The 23,368-nt window shown below is 35.3% G+C and overlaps 1 protein-coding gene across 1 annotated transcript in view; it reads right to left on the minus strand.

Moving 5' to 3' along the window:
- Window positions 1–23,368, minus strand: part of LOC140755101 (uncharacterized) — a 197,945-nt gene that overhangs the window by 103,934 nt on the left and 70,643 nt on the right. The window contains exon 2 of the mRNA XM_073090300.1: window positions 13,656–14,032. Within this exon, the coding sequence (XP_072946401.1) occupies window positions 13,656–13,725 (70 nt within the window). The 5' untranslated portion in view covers window positions 13,726–14,032. The remainder of the gene's footprint in view (window positions 1–13,655; window positions 14,033–23,368) is intronic.

A 23,368-nucleotide genomic window follows, 5' to 3' on the forward strand; every position in this document is an offset into this window, starting at 1 on the left:
CGAAACAGGAAATCTTGGACTTACAGGCACAAAATAAAAACTTGAAGTCGACTGTTGATGAACTCAAGCAGCGCGTAAATACTTTAGAGCAGAACGCGCGTTCGAACAACGTGGAAATTCAAAGCGTACCTGAAAGAAAAACCGAAAACGTGGTAGAGATTGTTCAGCAATTGGGTAACGCAATAAACTGTGAAATTAAAGCCGAAAACATTCAGAATTGCACTCGTGTTGCCAAAATTAACAGGACCAGCGCGAGACCTAGATCAATTGTGGTACAATTCAATAATTCAAAAATTAGAGACCAGTTTTTGGCTGCGGCAATAAATTTCAACAAGAAAAAGCCCATAGAGAACAAGCTTAACACTACCCACTTAGGACTGCAAGGCCCCAAATCTCCAATCTACATTGTTGAGCACCTATCTCCGAACAATAAGGCACTGCATGCAGCTGCTAGAGCAACAGCTAAAGACAAAGGGTTTAAGTACGTGTGGGTCCGCGGAGGGCGAATTTTTATGAGAAAGAGTGACGAATCAGACTATATTATCATAAAGGACATTGATTGTCTCAATAAAATACAGTGATCGTAGTTTGTTAGTTTACATAATATATAATCTGTTCTCAGTCGTAATACACTTTATTCATTTTTATGGATGTAAGAAATGCTAGCATAAGTTCTCTATCAATATATTATCAAAATGTCCGTGGTCTTAGAACGAAAACCCACACCTTCTTTTGTAATCTTAGTAACTCGAGTTACGATTTGATAATACTTACTGAGACTTGGCTCAACAGTAACATTTTAAACGCTGAACTTTTTGGCGATAACTATGTTGTCTATAGAAAAGATAGAGAAGAATCAGTGACTGAGACGAAAAAAGAAGGTGGAGGGGTCTTAATAGCGGTTTCGAAATTGTTAAGATCTAAAAGACAATTTTCGTTTGAGACTAATAGTGAAAACTTGTGGATCATTATTGACATTGGTACACCAAAAAAGCCTTGCCCTATCGCGATTTGCGTTGTATATTTGCCACCTCCGGTACTACGATCTACCCTTGAGGCTTTTTTAGATAGTCTTTCGCGTATAAATGAACAAATTAATTATCATAAATGCGTAGTTGGAGATTTCAACTTGAGTAATATTGACTGGGGCTTAGCAAATAAATCAGATACATATCACACGTCTTCACTTAACCAGGACTTCTTAGATTTTCTTAACCTAAATAATTACAAACAATATAATTTTATCAGCAATAGTATGAATAGGATTTTAGACTTAGTACTCTTAGACTTTACATCTCAGTGTATTGTATCACGTGCAGTTGACGTATTATCGCCTGTGGATCCACTACATCCTCCCCTACACATTAATATAGCTTTTACATGTGAATCTAAAATGCTCTATAACGTACAATATACTCGCCATAACTTTTACAGAGCAGACTACCAGTTAGTAAACGCCTACTTAGCTAAAATTAATTGGGTTGATTTGTTTACTGGAGTGACTGATGTCAACAAACTGGTGGATTTATTGTATACAGTCATTAGGGAAGTGATAAATAAATTTGTACCGGTCACAAGACAAAAAACCAATAAATATCCATCATGGTTCTCACGTCAGTTAATTAGGAGATTAAATGAGAAAAACAAGTATCGAATTAAGTACAAGAAGTTTAAGAACCCTTTAGATTTGATATCCTTTCAATTGTTGACAGAGCGTTGTGCCAAAATGACTACCGAATGCTATCGCAATTATTTGAAATCAACTGAAAACAAAATATCCATAAATCCAAAATACTTTTGGTCATTTGTGAAAGAAAGGCGTGGTGGTCGCAGTTCTTACCCAGCCACATTTACGGATGGCATATCTGAATGTTCCGAAGGAAAAGACATATGCAATCTTTTCGCTTGTCAATTTAATTCTATATATGAAAATACTGACGATAGCGACTACATACACAATGACTCAAGGGAAAACACGAATACCTACCCCAATGATCAAACATTCTATGAGGCATTTACCTCGCTATATATTAGTAGGAACTCAATACGAAAAGCTTTACTGTCTTTAGATGGCACGAAGGGTGCGGGACCCGATAGTATTCCGCCATACTTCATCGTCAAATGCGCTGACAATCTAGTCACTCCATTGCATCATATATTTAATGTCTCCCTTAAGTCAGGCATTTTTCCTTCACTTTGGAAGACAGCCAAAGTAGTGCCAATCCACAAATCTGGTGATATTCATCTTGTGAGCAACTATCGACCAATTTCCATCTTGTCTAGCTTTTCAAAAATCTTTGAATCACTAGTATGTCGATTTGTCCATAAACATTTTGAGAAATACAGCAGTGATGAGCAAAATGGTTTCTTAAGGGGCCGATCAGTTAATACAAACTTGGTGTCTTATATTGACGACCTAATTACATCGGTTGATAAAAGGAAGCAAGTCGACGCTATATACACCGATTTCACCAAAGCATTCGATAAAGTTGTTCACAAGATCTTATTAACTAAATTAAGTTCATATGGATTTGCAGGTGACATTCTCAATTGGCTGGGGTCATATCTGTCGGAACGCACATTTTTTGTCGTGGTTAATGGTTTTAATTCATATTCATGTAAAATATTATCTGGCGTTCCACAAGGTTCTCATCTAGGCCCAATTTTGTTTAATATATTTATTAATGACCTCCCACTTTGCTTTAATAATTCAATTCCATTGATGTTTGCAGATGACCTAAAATTGTATAAAGTAATAGACACCTGGGAGGATGTATTAAGGTTTCAGGAAGACATAAATGCTCTGGCTCGCTGGTGTAAAATAAATATAATGGAGCTTAACGTGTCTAGATGCTTTCATATCAAATTTACTAGAAAATTCCATGTCATTCCTTCAGTTTACTTTATTAATGACACGCAAATTTGTGAAACAGAAACAATTAAAGATCTGGGGATAAGTATTGATACCAAGTTAACTTTTGTACCACATATAGATTCAATGATAAAGAAAGCATCTAGAATGTTGGGTTTTATCATTAGATATTCCAAATTTTTCAAAAAAGCTTCAACTAAAATCATTATGTATAACAGTCTTGTAAGATCCACTTTGGAATATGGGAGTGTAGTTTGGCGTCCTCATTTTGCATCCCATATGCTTCGTATAGAGCGGGTACAGAAGAGATTTGTCAGGCATCTTGCGTATTCGTTAGGCAAAAATAAAGACAAGTATTCTTATAAAGCGTCTCTAGATCACTACAATATGTCTAGCTTGGATACTCGGAGAGATGCATTAGATCTTATCTTTTTATATAAATTAGTAAATTCTCAGATACATTGTCCGCGTCTTCTCTCTAAGCTCTCCTTTAGAATACCCGTCAACATGCCTCGCAAACCGATTCAACTCTTCGTACCTCCCCATTGTAAAACTAAATTGGGATCAAACTCTCCTATTGCAAGACTGTCCATACTCTATAATAAGCGTAGTGAATCCACAGACATCGACATTAATAATATGTGTCTAGCTGCTTTTAGGAAGGCTGTATCTAAATTATAATTAGTGTTTCAATTTAATATTTAATTTACTTGTACTATTTTTTTTTTTCTCTTTTTTGTGTTGTTTTAGTTTTTGGTTTATAAAGTTTGTTATTCTATTTTCATTACCACGTTTAGATCTGTATTGCATGTGATGTTTACCTCTAAGTGGTTGTACATTTATTGCTTGCATTGTAACTAGACTTAATTTAAAAATATGTATAATGTTACAACCGTTGGTGAACTTAATAAAATAAATAAATAAATAAAAAAAATAAATAAATTTTCTGTCACAGTTAAAGTTATCTAGGTTTTAATTGTTTACAATGAAATAGAAGACCCCGAGCAGTCGATAACAACATCTTTAGACATTTATATATTTAGTCAATTAGTACGGATAATAATAATAATAAATACATATCGTGAAATTTAAAACCAAGATAATAATAATTAAAACAATGTTCAATAAGAAAACAAAAAAAAGAAAGAAAGGTTCAGTACAGTACCATAAATGAAAAATCGATAAATAGTAATACAGTAAATGTCGAAATTAAACCTATACAATCGATATTTATATGTCAATTTATTATATCATTCGTGGATTGATTGACATGTTGTAGTCAAACCAACAGTTGATAGGCGTAAGGCTCGAAGCAATTGTAGGTAAAAATGACTTAACAAAGTTAAAAAATAACTTAAGGAAAACAAAACAAATATAAACAATATTGCTTCCTCATTTGACAAATTAAAATATTACTACAGCAATGTTTTCAGAAATGATGACTGAGCAGAGGTTTTGATTGATGGATGTAGCTTTTAACAGTATCATGTAACGAAGAGTACAAGACAACATTTTACTTGCTTTCAACAAATTGCATTAGCAGCTTCGATTTTGTAGATAAAAATACCGTAAACATTGTAAGCTTGTGCCTGTTAACTTTTATTTATCTTTTATTATTATATCAGAATAGCAGACGATCATGCAGGCCACCTGATGGTGACTGATGCTGTCCACGGATATGTGTAATCAACCTCATATAAGATTAGGTTCCTTTCTAAGATTGGACACGGTCACACGGTCAAACGGTTACGGTCTGAGGACTAAGCTGGAATGCTTCAGAAAAATATGTCTCCCTTACCACACTCTTCAAACCAGAGCACAGCCTTAACTTTGCTGTTATTAGGCAGAAACAGAAGTCCCGGTGGTATCACAGGAGTAAAACCACATAAGGTTTTATCACCTTCGATAAACAAACCTTAAAAAATAAAAAAAAATCTTAGTTATCCAAAGTCATCCAAAGTTCAATCATTATTTTCACAAGAAAAAAAAAACAACATCTGAAATAAGTTATGTTAGTTATTCATAGATCTAATATATATTTGATTCCATCATTTCATGTAAACCGAATTTGGAAGGTCAGGCGACAATCATTTGAAGGAAATCAGATTCCGTACGGATCAAGGCAGTTTCCGCTTCCACGCTTGCTATAACCATGTCTAAAAAAGCCAGGAAATTTAATAATAACGACTTTCACGCTATAACGCTGGAATCCCAAGGTTTTGATTGTTACCAAGAACCCTGCATAAACTGAACCTTCTATTCTGAAACTCTTCTATAGTTAAATGAAAGTCCAGTCAAAACCAATTTAGCCCTTTTTAAGATAAGACATTTTTGAACAGACAAGAATGTAAAATAAGGGTATATCGCTAAAGATCCAGGGAAAATTTGCGAAATTGACAGCCAACTTTTACTAGACGAAGTAGCACTTTAAGAAGGACAAAATTTTAGTACCTTCCACATTAATTTTTAAAAGATTTTTTTATAACATTAAATTGGCAAACGAACAAGCCGTCCGTCTGACAGTATACGGTCACTGCCGCCCATAATATATGTAACCAACTACATAGGACAGGGGCTCCACCTACAGCCAATCACAGATGACTTTCCACTCCTAAGGAAAAAGTCGGTACATTATATACGTCGGTATTTTTAAGAGAGTAGAACTCTTTGTTCGACTCCGGCAGCACCACCGCCATACCTATTTCTGCTGTTGGTAAGGGAGACATACTTTTCTGAGGCGTTCCAGCTTCGTCCTTAGGGTTAGCGGCGCATCTGTGGCCGACCTCAGGTAGGAATCTAATCCTATCTGGAGTTAATTAGAGATGTCCATGGGTGGCAGTAGCCACTTACCGTCAGGTGGACTGCATGCTCGTCTGCTAGTCTTATATTATAAAAAAAAATATGTTAGATTAGTACAATCGTATTCACCGAAAAGGTCTTACAACAAGGAAGCTCATTAATCAAGTGTATTAATCCTACATTACCATTATAATAACTTGTACATAAATCATTTGATCTTAGGTGAGCCAGCACAGTAATCGGATTATCTAGGGCATTATGAGTCCATTAAGGAAAACACCTCGATAAAATTGTAACGATAGAATCGTGTATAAGCATCGGGCTGTATACACGAAGAACACAGATTTGCGATAAAAGATAACTTCAAAATAATGATGCATTTTAAGTAAATTACTGATTAAGGTATACGCAATATTTTTGAAGCCCAAAAATTTTCAAACTACGTACATGTAATCATCGTCACATACATTTGACGTCCTGCTGATTACAAATGTGTCGCCACCTACTTCATTAAACCGGTTCATATAAGTTCTCTTACCACACACTTAAAATCAGACCAAAAGCGCTTTACAGCATTGTTCTACAGCAAAAATAGGTGTGACGCTAGTGCCTTTGGGACCTAACCAGGTGGAGTTCTAGCGTATAACCATGTGATGAAGAAGTGAAAAAATCGATACTTTTAAAGTTATTCATAATATGTGCATAATTTTAAAGAAATAGAGAAGACATTGGGCATTGAAGACAAGAATGTCAGAATTAATACTTACTCGTATATCAACACTAGCTGACCCGGCAAACGTTGTGTTGCCATATAAATAGAAAAATGTTAAGTGTAAACAACCCTTATCACTTAGGGGTATGATAGGGTATGGTATATAATATAGATAGTAGCCGATTCTCAGACCTACTGAATATGCATATAAAATTTGGTGAAAATCGGTAAAGCCGGAGGAGTACGGTAACAAACATAGGGACACGACAATTTTATATATAAGAAAGCAAATATTTGATAGCCTATCGTTCATTCGTTCGCAGTAGAACAAACCAGTAATTCGCTTAGACGCTTGGTTTTCATCCAATGTTTTTGGCCAAATCTTATATGATTAGGATGAACCGAAATAATTTATTAAGTAGAATGTATGGAGCAGTCAGCTGAGATGGATAAGAGTGCTTAGCGGGTTCGTTGATAGAGGGCAAAGAAATGGCGGAACTGTGATAGGAATAACATATAAGGATCTCAACTAGATTAGAAGATAAACATGGTTCTCATTTAGTGTTGGTTTAAGATCGTACCTCACCTATGTTTGTTTAGTATTGATTCTGGTACTGGATACAATTATAGAGATTGGAATTTAGTATAATTTGTATTGATTTTTATTTGATTCCAATTAAAGAACGTTTTGTTTTGTTTTTTTTTTTGTTTGACGACCCGCGTGGCGGAGCGGTCACCATACCGGTCTGATGCGCAAAGAGTCCCGGATTCGATCCCCGGCCAGACAGATATCTAAATGATGAATTTAGATTTCTGTTTCTGGGTCTGGGAGTTTGTGTATTTGTCTATGTGTGTGTTCATGGCACCCACGACACAGGGAATCCTAGTGTGGGGCTGTGAGTTTAGAAAGCGTTTGTTTGTTGTTTATTTGTTTATGGCGAATATTAAAAAAAAATATATTAATTTGTAGTACATACGTACGTACCAAATTCCCAAAGGATCGGATGTGCATGCCTAGGATTCGAACCTTGGACGCCAAGAGGAAATACATACCACTACCGCTGACCTTAAAGTATTGCATATTTTTACGCTAGGCGTGCATCTAGAGACACATTTGACCTATTACACGTATGCTGTATTCGGCTATTGTCTTCTTGCTTCATGTGTGTGATAAAGGAGAAATGATTACACGAGAGGTTACCAGTTTTCCGTAGGAGCAACGCATCTGTGGCCGACCTCAGATAGAACTTAAATCCCATCTGAGGTAGATTACAGATGTACAACCTCCTGCAGGCCTCCAATCCATTAAAGGATTTATCTCAAATGTATATGTGTAGCAGTGGCCCCTTATCACGTGGATTGCATGTTATTTTGCTAATTCTGTATAACTCAAACTCATAGTATAATAAAGTTTTTCAAGAAGCAACACCATAACATTTCGAAATTATCATATCACTTAAGCATTTTACCACAGACCCAACGAAGAGGAACAAAACAGCTTACCATAGAAAATCCTTTTAGAAAATCCAATAAACTATACATTTACGACATCATATAAAATGTCTGCGATTCAGGCTTATTAAGTAGAAAGCCCATGGACATAAACATATGAATAAAATAATTCTAGCGTCAATAAAATCTTGGATTACTGGATAAGCATTTTGCTGATTTATCAGCGGGAAATATTTTTGTAGCGACTATAATACAATACACATTTTATGTGTACTGGTATAATAAGGTTGTAAGACAACAGTTTTCCTTTCATTTTTATGTATATAGGAGATGGGAGTATGGACTCTGCGATTTTTTAAATATAGAAATAGCAAACATACTTGCATTAACTCGTTAGTAACAGGCTATTACCTTGGACATTTGCAATCAAGACGATAAGATTAGTTTCACCGACCGATCGATCGCAAATGCTTCTCTCGACTAAGCTAGGATGCCACGGATAAGTATATCTCCCTTACCAGATAAGTTGTTGGAAGTAATTGAATAACTGATCGTGTACGAAGCTTTTCATCAACCATGTCAACAACTGGTTTGTTAACCGATCAAGTCTGGATGTTTCGTTTTTTATGTTAGTCCAACACTTGGGGAATCTCAATCTGGTATTAATTAATGCAACACGTCACGTAACTAGAGAATTAGGATAAGACCTGACTTAAAAATATATCACTCCCACAATTTAGACGAATCGAACGGTATCGTATATGATAAAATCCATCAAGACGTATAAGTTGCAGGACATGCCAAGGAAGGAGACATACACATACACCCAAGAAACATTACTCTCCTCATTTGGGTAAAATGCCACTGCTTCAGATCATCATCATCATCATCAACCCATTACTGTCCCACTGCTGGGCACGGGTCTCCTCTCATAATGAGAAAGATTAGACCATAGTCCATCGCGCTGGCCAAATGCGTATTGGTAGACTTCACATACTTTTGAGATTTTTTTTTTATAAATCTCTCAGGTATGTAGGTTTCCTCACGATGTTTTCTTTCACCGTTTAGCAAGTGATAATTAATTTCTAATACGCACATAACTTTGAAAAATCAGTGGTGCGTGCCTGGGATTTGAACCTCGGACTTCTCGATCGAGAGGCCGAGTTTCTTAACCACTAGGCTATCACTAATTTAAGTCAAGTTTGAGTAAAAAAAATATTTCGTTATTTCTTTAATCCGATCAACATTTATATACGCGACCTTATAACGCCACGATAAAGAGAAAATATATATCTTATCTTAAAAGAAACGAGTATCCTCAAGGAATTTATCTCAAAAGGATATCCGGTTACATTTTGACCGGTCAAAAGCCCTTTAAATCTCTTATTGGACGCGTCTATGATAATCTTTGTAAGGGACAGTGAAAAGATCTGACATAATAGAAATTTTCCGGGATGTTATGAGTTCTGACTTTTTGGCTGTGTCAAGGAAGCTTTGTGTTTAGTAGTAACCTATATAAGAAATTGTAGATGAAGGCAGTTTTACTGATACTGGTTAATTTTATACTTAAACACAATAAAAGTCTTAGTAGACTATTTTTTTTTTATAAAACTTAGGATAAGTTGCAAGGGATTTACAAATAAGGTTAAATTTCTGCATAAAGTCAGCAATAAAATAGTACTCATAAGTTTAAACATCTCATGTAGAAACACCTACCTAGGTGTCTCTACCATATTTTTTATTTATTTATTTATGCATTACCAACATAAGACACAGCTGACATAATGATAAGGTATACTTTGAATCTTTTTGGCATAGGTAACTATTCTTATAATTAAAGGGAATCACAGCATGCTATGTGTTACAAACTATGATTTTTAAATAAAATTTAAAGTAAAAGATGGTTACAAATGAGTATGAGTATTCGATAGCAGTGATTATTAATAGTAGGCTAAGCTAACGTTGTACAATATCTAATATATTCAAGCAATATATTTTGTGGTTAAATATCATTTATTCTCAAAATAATTGGTTACAATTCACTTAAATGAGAACTTAAGATTAATTACGTCCATAAGTAATGAGCATGAGGGTAGACTGCAAAAATTATGTGGATTTTACTTATAAACAACATTTTAAGTTGAAAGTACGTCACACTTCACTAGTTTTGATTGAAATTTGGCGCGTCCGTCAAAATCATCATATCAAAAATATATTATGTTTAGGGTGGGTTGCACCATAGACCATTTTTTTACGAGGGGGAAACCTTCAAATGGTACCCGACGCCTGGTTATGTGGGACTTTTACCGCACTAAAACCCCCCCGGTGGCCGTCCTCGGCACTGCGTAGAGGACTCCGGGATCTCCAAAGGAACGCAACCGGAGTCCTCTTAGCGCATTGCCCAGTCGGGCTCTGCCCAGGTGAGCTTGGCACCGTGTGGTGTGTACGACGGTACGCGACCACACATACAGCCGTCCTTCCCGGGGTCGCCGACGGGCGGTTCGAGCTCCCACTCTTGCCACCCGCAACCCCGGAAGCCCCCTTTTAGTCGCCTCTTACGACAGGCAATAGATACCGTAGTCCTATTCTACTCCCGAAACTACAGGGACGTGTACCATAGACCCATAACAAGTTTGCGTTAAAGGTAACTATAATAATAAACTTTGACGATAACGATGAAAGTTATTTGTCATTTTTGACACCGTCATTTTTGACACCGTCATTTTTGACACCGTCACCACTATTTTTAGTCGTCGTTGACAGATACACAAATTGACAAAAATGAAAACTTTAACTGGCCGAAATCGGGTTAACGTTACGTCTTAGTTATGACGTCATGTTAACCATAATTAAAATGCTTCAACCGATGAATTGCTTTATCGTAACTTTAACAGCTGATCAGGTTTTTGTTATCGTTAAAGTTATATGGTGCGACTCGTCCTTAGTCTTAAACGTAAGAAAAATATGACACAAACAAATTTCATTTACCCCAAAATACCTGACACAGCGAAAATACGGTACATAATCTATTTAAATCCCCAATTTTCATTTGACAAAATTACAGAAAGCTGAATAAAGAGAAAGAAACAAATGCGTCGTAAACGGTACTATCTTCATCTCAAGGGCCCCGAGGACATCTTTGCGGAGAACATTCTATTTGCTTCTGACTCAAATCATTTTGGTCACTTTTTGACTATAAATATAATTTCGTAATTCTGTCTAATAACAGCATTGTTAAGCCCTGCTGTGTTCTGGTTTGAGGAATGTGGTAAGGTTCAGTCTCGTGCACGCATATCCCAATTGTGAACCCATCTCGTTTTAAAGGTCTGCTGGAAGATATTTCATTAGGAATAAGCAGTACCTTTGCACAAAATTTTATTTATAAGTCTTTTATATCAATTATCTATGTATGCATAAATAAATAAAGACATTCTTTTCTAAGGCGTTCCAACTTAGTCCTTAAGGGTAGCAACGCATCTGTGGTCGATTTTAGGTAGGATGCTTTTGAACGCTCAACGTGGGTCCTTTAAGAAAATTACGCGGCTATTGACTTATTTTTGTGATAAAAATTTACAACAAACACACACACGCGGCAAATGAGTATAACACTGGGGGTAATTGAGATCCGGGGCAAGAAAGGAATGAAAAAAGGCAAGACCCAATCTTACACGGTAATGAAGAGGCTTCTAAACGCTCGATGTCGGACCTTTAAGAGGTTTTGTGGTTTTTTTCTATACTTATCTTATAGTCATTTAATAAATTTTCATTAAATAAAAAAATTACATCTCATAAGGAACGAAAAGAAAATGGCTGCACTATTGACATATTTTTGTGTTAAACGTTTTCAACAAACAAACACACCTGGGGCAAATGAGGATACTGGGGATAAACGAGATCCGGGGCAAGAAAGGAAGTAAACAAGCGCGACCGAATCCTACACGGTAATGAAGACGCTTCTGAACGCCCGATGTGGGTCCTTTGAGAGTTTTTGCGGTTTCTTTTCGAGAAAAATCGCTGAAGCTGAAGTGTTCAGATAATTATTCAAAGACTTTGAATACACCTACAGTTAAATAGAAATGTAGGGAGCCTTATATTATGGCACCCTATTTGAGTATGTAGGCTATAGGCGTGTAAGCTATTTTGGGATAAGCAGTTTTGTTTTAATACTAAATTTTTATTTCGTCAAATTTTAAATATGCATCAAAATAGTAAAACATTGGATTTTCCGCTTTAAATTTTTGATTAAGTTTAAAACTAGTAAACAATATTTATCATTTCTAAAAGCTTTTCATCCATCAATTTACAATTGAATTTGATCTAAATGTATCGAAATATAAAGCCCAAATAGTAACTCAAAAGTTTCTGAATAATTTAATACAACTATAAATTACTTCCAAATATGAAACTACTTTTTTAACAACAACTTGATCATTCTTGCTACAAAAATATATTAGAACAGTAGAATAATAGAAAGATAGATAAAGTACACATATGCTTATATTAATACGTTGTTCAAATAGAATATTATTAATAATATGTTAATCATTAATAGCTTCAAGAATAAGAGTGAATGGATGCTGTGGATACACACAAAGATGAGTACACAAATACCCAGACCCATAGCAAAATTTGAAAATCATCAAAATGTCTGCCCGTTCGGGTGTTGAACCCAGATCTCCCTACGTATCAGACCGTTATGGGCCTTTACCCCGAAGATTACCATTTAACATTATGTGGTCATCTCAACCTACGTAAAATCTTTGTTTTCGTCGTCGCCAACCCATTATTGCCCCATTAGGGGCTCCTCTCAAAGAAGGGTTTAGTCTACAGTGTACCAAGCTTACCAAGCGCGGGTTGGTAGACTTTACACGCCTTTTCATCGAGATGTTTTTCATCATTCAAGCTAAATATAATTAACTTCTAATACGCGCATAATAAGATTACCAGGCTTAATAAATGGGCAAATTTTAAGACTACACTTCAACCACTTAATTTCAATCACTAGACTATTACTATCTCATACACTTGTATAATCTCGCTTTGTCCTAACTATTAAAAAAGTATTGTCATAATGAATTACTCTATAAGAGACTTTTCAAACAAGGAAGATGAAAGCCAGTGTAAATTCCAGTAATACTCCACAATTTCTTGAGAAATTCACGGTTGGGAATCTGTTTAAATAGTCTGAATTGTACTTGAATTGAAGCGTTACTAAAACTTGGATCTTGACAGGTTCTTTAAGACTAAAATTGCTTAATTAATTATTAGCTAATAAGCTTTTCTTAGCAGATGTTTATTTTCATTATAATTTGATTTTCTGGATTAAGTTACTGAAACCTTTGGGTCTATTAGAAATGGAATTTTTATTACGACCTGAGCATGCTCATCTCTCCCCATATTTTAGTTAACAACGTATTAATAGCATTCGTTTAATATTTTAAAATAATAATCAAAAATACCTTGGAATACCTTATATTAAACAATTTCTTTCCAACTTACGAATGATTCATTATCTGGATAAAGTGTCTGACAAATCAATGCAAAATTCCATTTGAAATCCTGTCTCATCACAATTCTATTATTCCTTTACCTAACTTAAAACCAGAACATCAAAGCACTAAACACTGTTGTTTAGAGACAAAAAAGATCTTGCGACGGTGCCCCTCGGCTCTGATCGAAATGTTCTATTACACATTTGTTCAGCTTCTTCTTGATGTTGAGATCACAGGAACTCTTCATAAGTACTCTTTAAGTACTCTTTCATACATACTTTGATACAAATACCAAGTTCAAACAATTTATAAGACATGATCCACTTACCGAAGAGGTTGAAAGTGATGCAAGATGTGCAGTAGAGCGCGATTTGGAGTAGCAAAGTCATTTTGATCATTTTGAAATTCTTTCTCTTACATAACCACTTTAACACTTTCTATCTCACTTTCACTAAGTTTATCACTAAATTCATTATTACACTTTAACACACAATCTCTACTATTGTAACTATTATGTCAAGGTTTGATCACATCAGTCACCTCATTACGAAGAATATCTTTTTCCATATTTCCGTCCGAGAAATTCGTCGATTTTCGTAAAGTTTTCCTTTTTTGCACAAATATTCACGAATCTTTTTAAGCTCGGCGCCATGTTGACGAAATCCAAGCTCAAATATGAGCCTTGTTCTGCTCACATCAGGTTTCCTGGAACAAAGTGGAGTAATATTATAAAGCAAAAAATTTGAATACCGTTTGTGTAAGATGCGAAATGAGATTTTGGATGCTTTCCAAAATCTTAAGCGTGCGATACGGATGCTTTTGATATAGTGTCACTATCGCTTCCTATCTGCGATCTTTGAAAGGGAAGTAATATAATATTTTGTTTATTAAGAAAACCGTGTTTTTGTTATATTCTCCTTATATTCTTACCCTCCGTAATATTTTTTGCTGGTAAAATATTTTTTAATAATATAAAATTAGGAAACCACATGCAGTCTACCTGCTGGTATGTAGCTGCTGCAGCCCATGGACCCTTGTAATCAACCCCGATACAGACGAACTCAACGATATTGTTTTGTTCTGTGAATAAACTATCCTATCAAATAATATTCGAATTAAATAAATTCATATTTATTTAAACGCTTTTTAGTAGATAATGCCAAATAGTAATACTTTTACAAATATGCATAACTTAGGTATATCACTCCAAAGATTGTGACAAAACCGACGAAAACTTTAATATTAATCTGTCAAGCCGTTTCGGCGACAGGGCGTGACAATGCTTTATACATACGCTCGAAAAGCATTACCCTCCTCACTCAGATAAAGCGACTTCAGTATTTAAGTAGGTGTGTACCAGGCACTATCGCCATGACTCATGGAACTCGTTATAAAGTTAGCTCATATCAGCGAAATTGTGCCGACAGACATACGGATTTTTATTAAAAGTTTCATCGTCTGTCCTATTTGTACAATCCGTTCATTTTTTAATGTTCATTTTAACTTGCGTGTTCACATAGTAACTAGTTATAAGTATGTTTAACACTTATTATTTACTTTTTATTTAACATCAAACGTATGGATTAATTTACATCAGAGATTTAAAGACTTTTTTTAGTTGTCCTTTGGGTGTGAGTTTACTTTATTTTTACCCGACTGCGGACTGAAGGTAATGTGATGCGAGCTTATCTACATACATACATGATCATGAGACATATACATATAAATATATGTTTGTATGTATGTATGTCATGAGAAAGGTATGCTCTCCAATTAGGTGTTGTTGGAGAGGACATTATGGGAGTAACATAAGTTAAAATTTTAAGCAGGGATACATACTAGTTTTATGTTTTTTACAATCATTTAAAAAACATTTTTAAGTACTTGACGTAAAATATTTAAATCTTTCCTAAAATGTCTTTGCTAAATATCATGCTAATACTCAATCTGTAAAATACTAATACATATTTGAATATATCGTCTTATAAATCAGAACTTCAAAGAGAAATAATGCACAATATTAAATAACTAGCCCTCTAATTATTAAACAAAGCTTTAGCACAAAATTCAAAGAAGAAAATTGTGGATAATTTTAGCGTTGCAATATAAGTAAAGTAATTTTAGTGCGAGAGAAGTTTCGTCTTTATTTAAGCAGGTGCTCCCTCGTTTGCAGAACTTGAGTCACTTGAGCGAAATTGAGTCTTTATTGTAAAGTTTTATTAACTATAGAATTATTATAAAATCAAAAAAACTACTAATTATACATATTAATAGTTAATGTCACTCCTACAATTATAACGACAACATATTATGTTCAATATGTCGAGCCGTGTGAGTTTAATAGGGTAATGTTTAGACCATTTAAGTAAGGTATCCTAATGATACTAACTCGGTAGAACTCGGTTTCAATTGTCTATTTGTTACGTTATGGCTCAAGATATAGAATTACAGAGGCATCGACAACGGAGGCTTATTTTTGTTTCCTATAGACACTCTATATAAATTCAAGTGTCTACGCGTATCTGTACCCTTACCATGAGTTTTTACGTTTTGACAAATATGACTGTTTTGGTATTTGTTTACGTATTTGCCCATACTATTTCCAATCAGCGCCTCTAGTGGAATATATCTGTCGAATATAACAGTCATATTTGTCGAAACGTAAAAACTCATGGTAAGAGTACTGTCACCGATAAGTAAGAGCCCTCTTGCAGAAGCATAGACAGTGGTGGGTTAGTAATATGGTCCCGATTTTCCGTTTGAGTATGGAACCCTTACTTTACAAAACTCAGTAAAAACTTAAATTGTCTGTCTATAACGGCTTAAGAGTTACAACTACAGACGGACTGGTAGCAGAGGCTTAGTAATATGGTCCCATTTTTACCCAGCAATACGGAACCCTAAAATTATCGAGCAATTAAATCCCTTTACGCGAGAAGACTTATTTTGTATTTATACAGGTGTTCCATTCGCATATTAGCGTGACTCATGGAACTCGTTATAAAGTTGGGTTACTTCAGCGAAATTGAGTCGGCGCGGACATAAGAACTTTTTTTAATACATAGGACGCGTAGCTTTAATTCCGACGAACGTATACCCGCTATAAGAGAGAGCCCTGCGACAGATGGACAGATAGCGAAAGCTTGATAATAGGGTTCAGTTTTTTCTCGACTGCGGAGGGTAATGTTTTTCGAACGTATGAATGTACAATGTACATTCATACAATGTACATTCATAATGTGACATATGTACATTGTACATATGTCATATTCTTCAGCACGAAGTAGAGCCAAAAGGGTGGATGGATATTAGTGTCGTTGGATTATGATAATTATGGGAATGACATAGACTTATTGAATTCCCCTAATAGTTTTTTTTTTATTAGTTGTAATTTCGTTTTAAAATAATTAATAGTGCGGAACCCCATAAAAATGTAGGCAATTAAATCCCCTTACGCGAGAGAAGACTTTTTTTGTATTTATACAGGTGTTCCATTCGCAACAGTTAGCGTGACTCATGGAACTCGTTATAAAGTTGGGTCACTTCAGCGAAATTGAGTCGGCGCAGACATAAAGATTTTTATTAAAAGTTTTATCGTCCGACCTGTTAGTACAAGCTGTTCACTGAATTTTAATGTTTGTAATCGCTTTGAATTGTGATATTGTAACGTGTATAGAACTGGAAATATTTATTGTACTAATATTTATCCACGTCAATTAATTTTGAAGCAATATTTTGGATATAATGCAGAAATTTTGTGAACTTTGTACAATTATTGTATTTTTTTTGTAATTGTCCGTCTGTTTTTTTACTATTGAAAAAGCGAACGTGCGTTTTTGAAGGTGGTAGAACCCCTTGTGGTTCGACTCCGGCGGCACCACCGCCACACCTATTTCTACCTTATAACGATAAAAAAGATAGTGTAGGTGTCTCCGGAGTCCAATCACAAATGGTCTACCACCTTCAAAGGTTTGTTAATACTGTAAATTTCATACTTTTACGAATAGTTGACCTTGAAAAAGTGTCACATCTTTTTCGAAAATTATTAGGGTCATGTCCTGAAAATTAAAACGGCGGTGGAGTCGCATGGTAAAACTAGTATAGACTACGTTTTATGTATCATGTAATGTAACGTTAAATTTTCGTCATTAATTAACATTTCGTCATATAAACAAACAGATACCATTAACTGGGAGTTTGTGATTAATTATGAAACAAAACGCAATCAATGAACCATCATATTAACAAAGGTGTTCATTAACGTTGGACTCGTTACTGATAATAATTTATTATTTGAACATAATATTTATGTATACATTTTTTTATAAAAAAATTTAGCAAACGAGCATGGAGTCCACCTGATAGTGGCCGCTGCTGTCCGTGAACATCTGTTATCAACCCTAGATAGTTTGGAGTCTTCAGTAAGGTAGGCCACAGATGCTATGCTATTTCAGACGATTAAAGATGGAATGATTTGTATGTATTTTTGAAGGTGGAAGAACCCTTTGTGGTTCGAGTCCGGTGGCACCACCGCCACACCTATTTCTACCTAATAACAGCAGTGTTAGGCGCTGCTGTGTTCCAGTTTGAAGGGTGTGGTAAGGGAGACAGACTTTTCCGAGGCGTTCCAGCTTAGTCCTCAGGGGTAGCGGCGCATCTGTGGCCGACCTCAGGTAGGAATATCTAATCCTATCTGGGGTTGATTACTGATGTCCATGGGCGGCAGTAGCCACTTACCATCAGGTGGACTGCATGCTCGTCTGCTACTCGTATATTTTAAAAAAGGTAGGCCACAGGTGCGATGCTATTTCAGACGATTTAAGATGGAATGATTTGGATGTCTACCCCCTGAAACACCATACACACCAGACTACGGTTAACACTTCTGTGCTCAGTTGAATTGACAGTAGAGACTGCTTAGTATCAGTTGAACTGTTATAATACGACTCTCTATAATATATGTATAAGCTAAACTTTAGAAAAAAAATATAACGACTTACATTTTACACACAACTACATGTTACAAGAACGGATAGATAATTGCTTTATACAGCTTGATGTATAATGGTTATTCTCTGTAACATTACTATATAAAAGACCAAAAAATCAAATTCCGTAAATATAACAATCGCTTATGAACCGACAGGAACTCTTACACTCGGAAGTCTTGAACCCATAAACGCCCCTTAACTTAAATATTAAATGAAAATGTCTCAAATACATATAACATCATTGAAAACAGCCCAAAAATGCCGATGTTATCCAATAGCATTCGTAAAAAGGCCGAATTTGAAAATAATGGAATTTTATCCTTTTAGTCAATTTTATATACACTCACTAGCTGACCATGCAAACGTTGTGTTGCCATATAAATAAAAATTGTTAAGGGTGAACAACCCTTATCACTTAGGGGTATGAAAAATAGATAGTAGCCAATACTCAGACCTACTGAATATGCATATAAAATTTGGTGATAATCGGTAAAGCCGTTTTGGAGGAGTACGGTAACTAACATTGTGATACGAGAATTTTATATATAAGATAAATATTAATTGATACGTATAAATATATAACGAACAACTAGTACTTACGATATTGGATTACCTGTAACTTCTCATAAAATATAATTGATATACCACTAGTAATAAATAAAAATACGTTATTAATAAAAAAACTAAAGAACAAATCATACGCTACTCACATTAATTTCAATATTTAATTACAAATTAGAAACTTTAAAAAAGATATTACATTTTAATGGAAATAAAACAGAATCAAATATTTCAAGCGTAAATCTTGTTAAATGAGCAAACAGCCTATATTCTCATTAAAAAAAACCTTTGACATAACACTTCAATGTTATCTGTCATGCTACAACTATAATAATTCCCGAACGTTAAGCGCAAAGCGCTTTACAGCAGCTGCATACAGCTAATCTGCGCTTAAATTGGGACTCATGAGACGAAATGGGCCATAGCCGGGAGCGTGAAGCGCATTTTCTGTCCAAAACACATTCGAACACATCACTAACGTTTGGCTACATAACCTAGATTTTAATTACCACCGCGCGTGCCATTCTGGTAAGTCGAAACGTTACATGGTCAATAATTAGGACTCATTAGGCGCAATCACGCTTTCTGCTGCATTGTTTGCGGTTTAGCGGTTTGTTACCTCCAGTCACTTTTTATGGGTCGTTTAATTTTATGTGTTACATGTGAATTGGTAGGTTGACGCGATTAATATTGAAAATCATTTTCTGTCCAAAACAAATTCGAACACATCACTAACGTTTGGCTACATAACCTAGATTTTAATTACCACCGCGCGTGCCATTCTGGTAAGTCGAAACGTTACATGGTCAATAATTAGGACTCATTAGGCGCAATCACGCTTTCTGCTGCATTGTTTGCGGTTTAGCGGTTTGTTACCTCCAGTCACTTTTTATGGGTCGTTTAATTTTATGTGTTACATGTGAATTAGTAGGTTGACGCGATTAATATTGAAAATCATTTTCTGTCCAAAACACATTCGAACACATCACTAACGTTTGGCTACATAACCTAGATTTTAATTACCACCGCGCGTGCCATTCTGGTAAGTCGAAACGTTACATGGTCAATAATTTGGACTCATTAGGCGCAATCACGCTTTCTGCTGCATTGTTTGCGGTTTTGCGGTTTTGTTACCTCCAGTCACTTTTTACGGGTCGTTTAATTTTATGTATTACATGGGTAATAGTCAAGCTGAAAATCGCAGTGCCGGCGTGTTCACTGACCTTTCATAATAATGTAATAGAATAAAACTTTTCTTGATCCAATTTACAACTTTTATTGCTTCCGCGTAAAATGCAACTCTAACGTCAAGACCGTTCTTGTTTCTTTTCTATGCTAACTCATACAATCGTACCTGCCAGATATAAATAAAAACTTACTATTATAAAAATAACACATCATGAGAATAACACAAAATAGTGATTTTCTTAATAGAGTTCTAACAGTTGCAGCATCAATTTTTTTATTTTAGTGATTTTATTTAATTTAAGATGAGAAGTTCTTCGTTCCTCGTCTAAGAGTAGCAATTCATCTGTCACAAAAACATTGAATGTTATAATAATTACTAGCAAATTAAAAGGCACAGACGGCATGTGTGAATCAGCCGTCCGAGCAGCCCAGACGCAGGGGGCAAATTGAAAATCAGAGCCACGACGCAGTTTACCTGCACGTGGCACATGCTGAGTTTGTCCCTTTTCGTGGTCGTTGCAACACATATTATTGTAATAATTGATTGTACGTTTTATTGTCCTTTTGTTGTTGTTTTATTTTTTATTTTTTTTTTTTTGTTTTATGTTATTTTTATTTTTTTTTTGTCTCTCTACATTATTTCCTTTGTATTGCAATTATCCGAATAAATGTTTCTTTCTTTCTAATTCCTATGAGTACCTAACAGCAAAACTGTCTGGACGATATTATGAGAACGGGCGCGAAAGAATATCTTACTTATTGTAAGCTACAAACCTAAAAATAGAAATACGGTTATTCTTAATACAAATTATAAATCAACAAAGTGAAAACCTTGAGATGAAGCGGAATCACATTAAAAATACCCACGCTGAGAGCACGAGATAACATTAATCCAAGTCTTATCTCGAAATTGAAATATCAGCCCCAACTTACGTAGTTATTACGGGAATGTAAATGTGTATCAAAACGCCATCAAGACCGAATTCCGTAAAGCGTTCGCCTGAAAACGTGACGTGAAATTGTATTACATTGAACGATTCGTTTCTAAGGCGAGTGGTGTACAAGCTTTTACGGTTATGCATTGATTAACGTGTAACTGACTGTATTAAACAAACATGTTCCTATATCAATAATTCAAATATTTGAGCCTTAGAGCCTTAGAGCTAGAATCTTAAATGATCTGAGGCTGATAGCCTAGTGGTTGAAATTGGGTCTCTCGATCGAGGAGTCCGAGGTTCCAATCCCAGGCACACGTCACGGTTTTTACGAAGTTATGTGCGTATTACAAATTTACATTTACTTTAACGGCGAAGTAAAACATTCGTGAGGAAACATGAGATCTTTAAAAAATGTTCTCAAAGGTATGTGAACTCTACCAATACGCACTTGGCCAGAGCGATGAACTATGGCCTAATCCTTCTCATTCTGAGAGGAGACCCTTGCCCAGCAGTAGGGCAATAATAAGTATCTAACAGACTGTTTTAGTACTAAACTCACGATATACGCAGTTTTGTGCGGTTACGCAACCGCAGATACGGAGGCGTCCGGGAACTCGATAGCACAATCGCAAGTTAACAGGAAAAATATCGAATAAAGTTACTTAATGAATATTATACTGTAGGAAATGTTTTTTGTATATAAAAATTGAAGACATGTTCGCTTACTTACACTGTTGAATCATAACTTTTTATAATTACCAAATGCTAGCTAAAAAAGCAGCAATTGATTGCGCAACAGACAAAATAATATGTAAGTGGCAAGTATGGTGACGACCCGCGGTCACCATACTGGTCTGACGCTCAGAGGGTCCCGGGTTCGATCCCCAGTCAGACAGAAATCTAAATGGTGAATTTAGGTTTCTGTTTCTGGGTCTGGACGTTTGTGTATATTGTCTCCATGCGTGTCCAATAGCAACCACGATACAGGGAATCCTAGTATGGGGCTGTGAGTGTAGAAAACGTCTTAGGTTTAGTTTTCTGTACAATATGCGAGTGAAAAAATTAAAAAACCGACTAAAATAATGTTTATATGTGAAAATCTAAAATCCGAAGTGATCAATAAATCCGCTCAGAGGCTTATATCCAGCGTCAATATTCTCAAATTCTCCACAAGCGGGGTTCAAATCTGGAACTTTTTGATGAGACCTTTTTCGGAACGGGCGACTTATCTTTGTTATGAGTTGACATCATTTGAGGCGCTTTATCTATAAGGGAAAAATATGTTGAAAGATTGATCAATATTCATAAGGCTCTTTTCACAAATAATAATTTTATGTACAAACAGTACCAGTATAATTATATGTAGTAATCAGTGACAGTGTAGTATTGAACGTCAGTCTACAAATCGAAGAATCAGAGGTTCGAACCAAAGTCACCTAGAATTTTTCAGATTTTATTTGATCCGAGTTACAAATTAATTATTATTTGCTATATCGATGTAGGAAAATATCGTGAGGAAACCTGCACGCCTGAGAGTTCTTAAAACTATCTCATAGGTGTATGAAGTCAACCAATTTGCGCTTGGCCAGCTCGGTAGGTTATGGTCTAAACCCCCGTCCCCCTCAGAAAAACCCTTTATCCAGCAGTGCGATAGTCATGGATTGATGAGGAATCAATAGGTTAATGACTATTAAATTGCGACGATAAGCAGCATCAATCGATCTCAACCGATCTACAAAGTTAAGCAACATTTTCTAAATCATCTACAGTATAGTAGATAGTAGCCAAATTTCATACGCACCAACCTGCTCTGAAAGGTACCTGAAGCATTATCATAAAAATATTCCATCCAGACCCTTATGTTTTTCTCAGAAAAGACAACAACAAAAATATTTAATACTATGCTCTCATTTAATGACGAATAGACGACAAAATATATTTTGTGCTAAGAACCATGGGGGGTTCTTAAGTATATACATATATATTATAAGTTGATCCGACTAAAACTGACCAATAAAAGTCGCTCAGAGGCTTATAATGAGCATTAACACTCAATTTTTCTCGCAAGATATTCAAACATAAAACATTGAGTAGCATCCTTGGGGTTAATCTACGTATATGGTACGAGAAAAAATAAGCGAATCATCAAATGTAGATCTATACGAGTAGACGTAATAAACGATAAAAATTAGGTATTTATAATTATTTAGTCAGTATTTGCAGCGAAGACAAAAGACTAAAAATTTAATCCCGTACTCGTACACAACAACAAACGTAAGCTGAACAAAATAGTTTTGGCTAAAATTGAAAATTTAAAATTCAGACTAAAACTGACCAATATAAAGTCGCTCAGAGGCTTACAG

The sequence above is a fragment of the Epargyreus clarus genome, unplaced genomic scaffold, assembly GCF_041222505.1.
Source record: "Epargyreus clarus isolate Ecla_fem2 unplaced genomic scaffold, WU_Ecla_fem_2.2 ptg000032l, whole genome shotgun sequence".
Classification (NCBI taxonomy): Eukaryota; Metazoa; Arthropoda; class Insecta; order Lepidoptera; family Hesperiidae; genus Epargyreus; species Epargyreus clarus.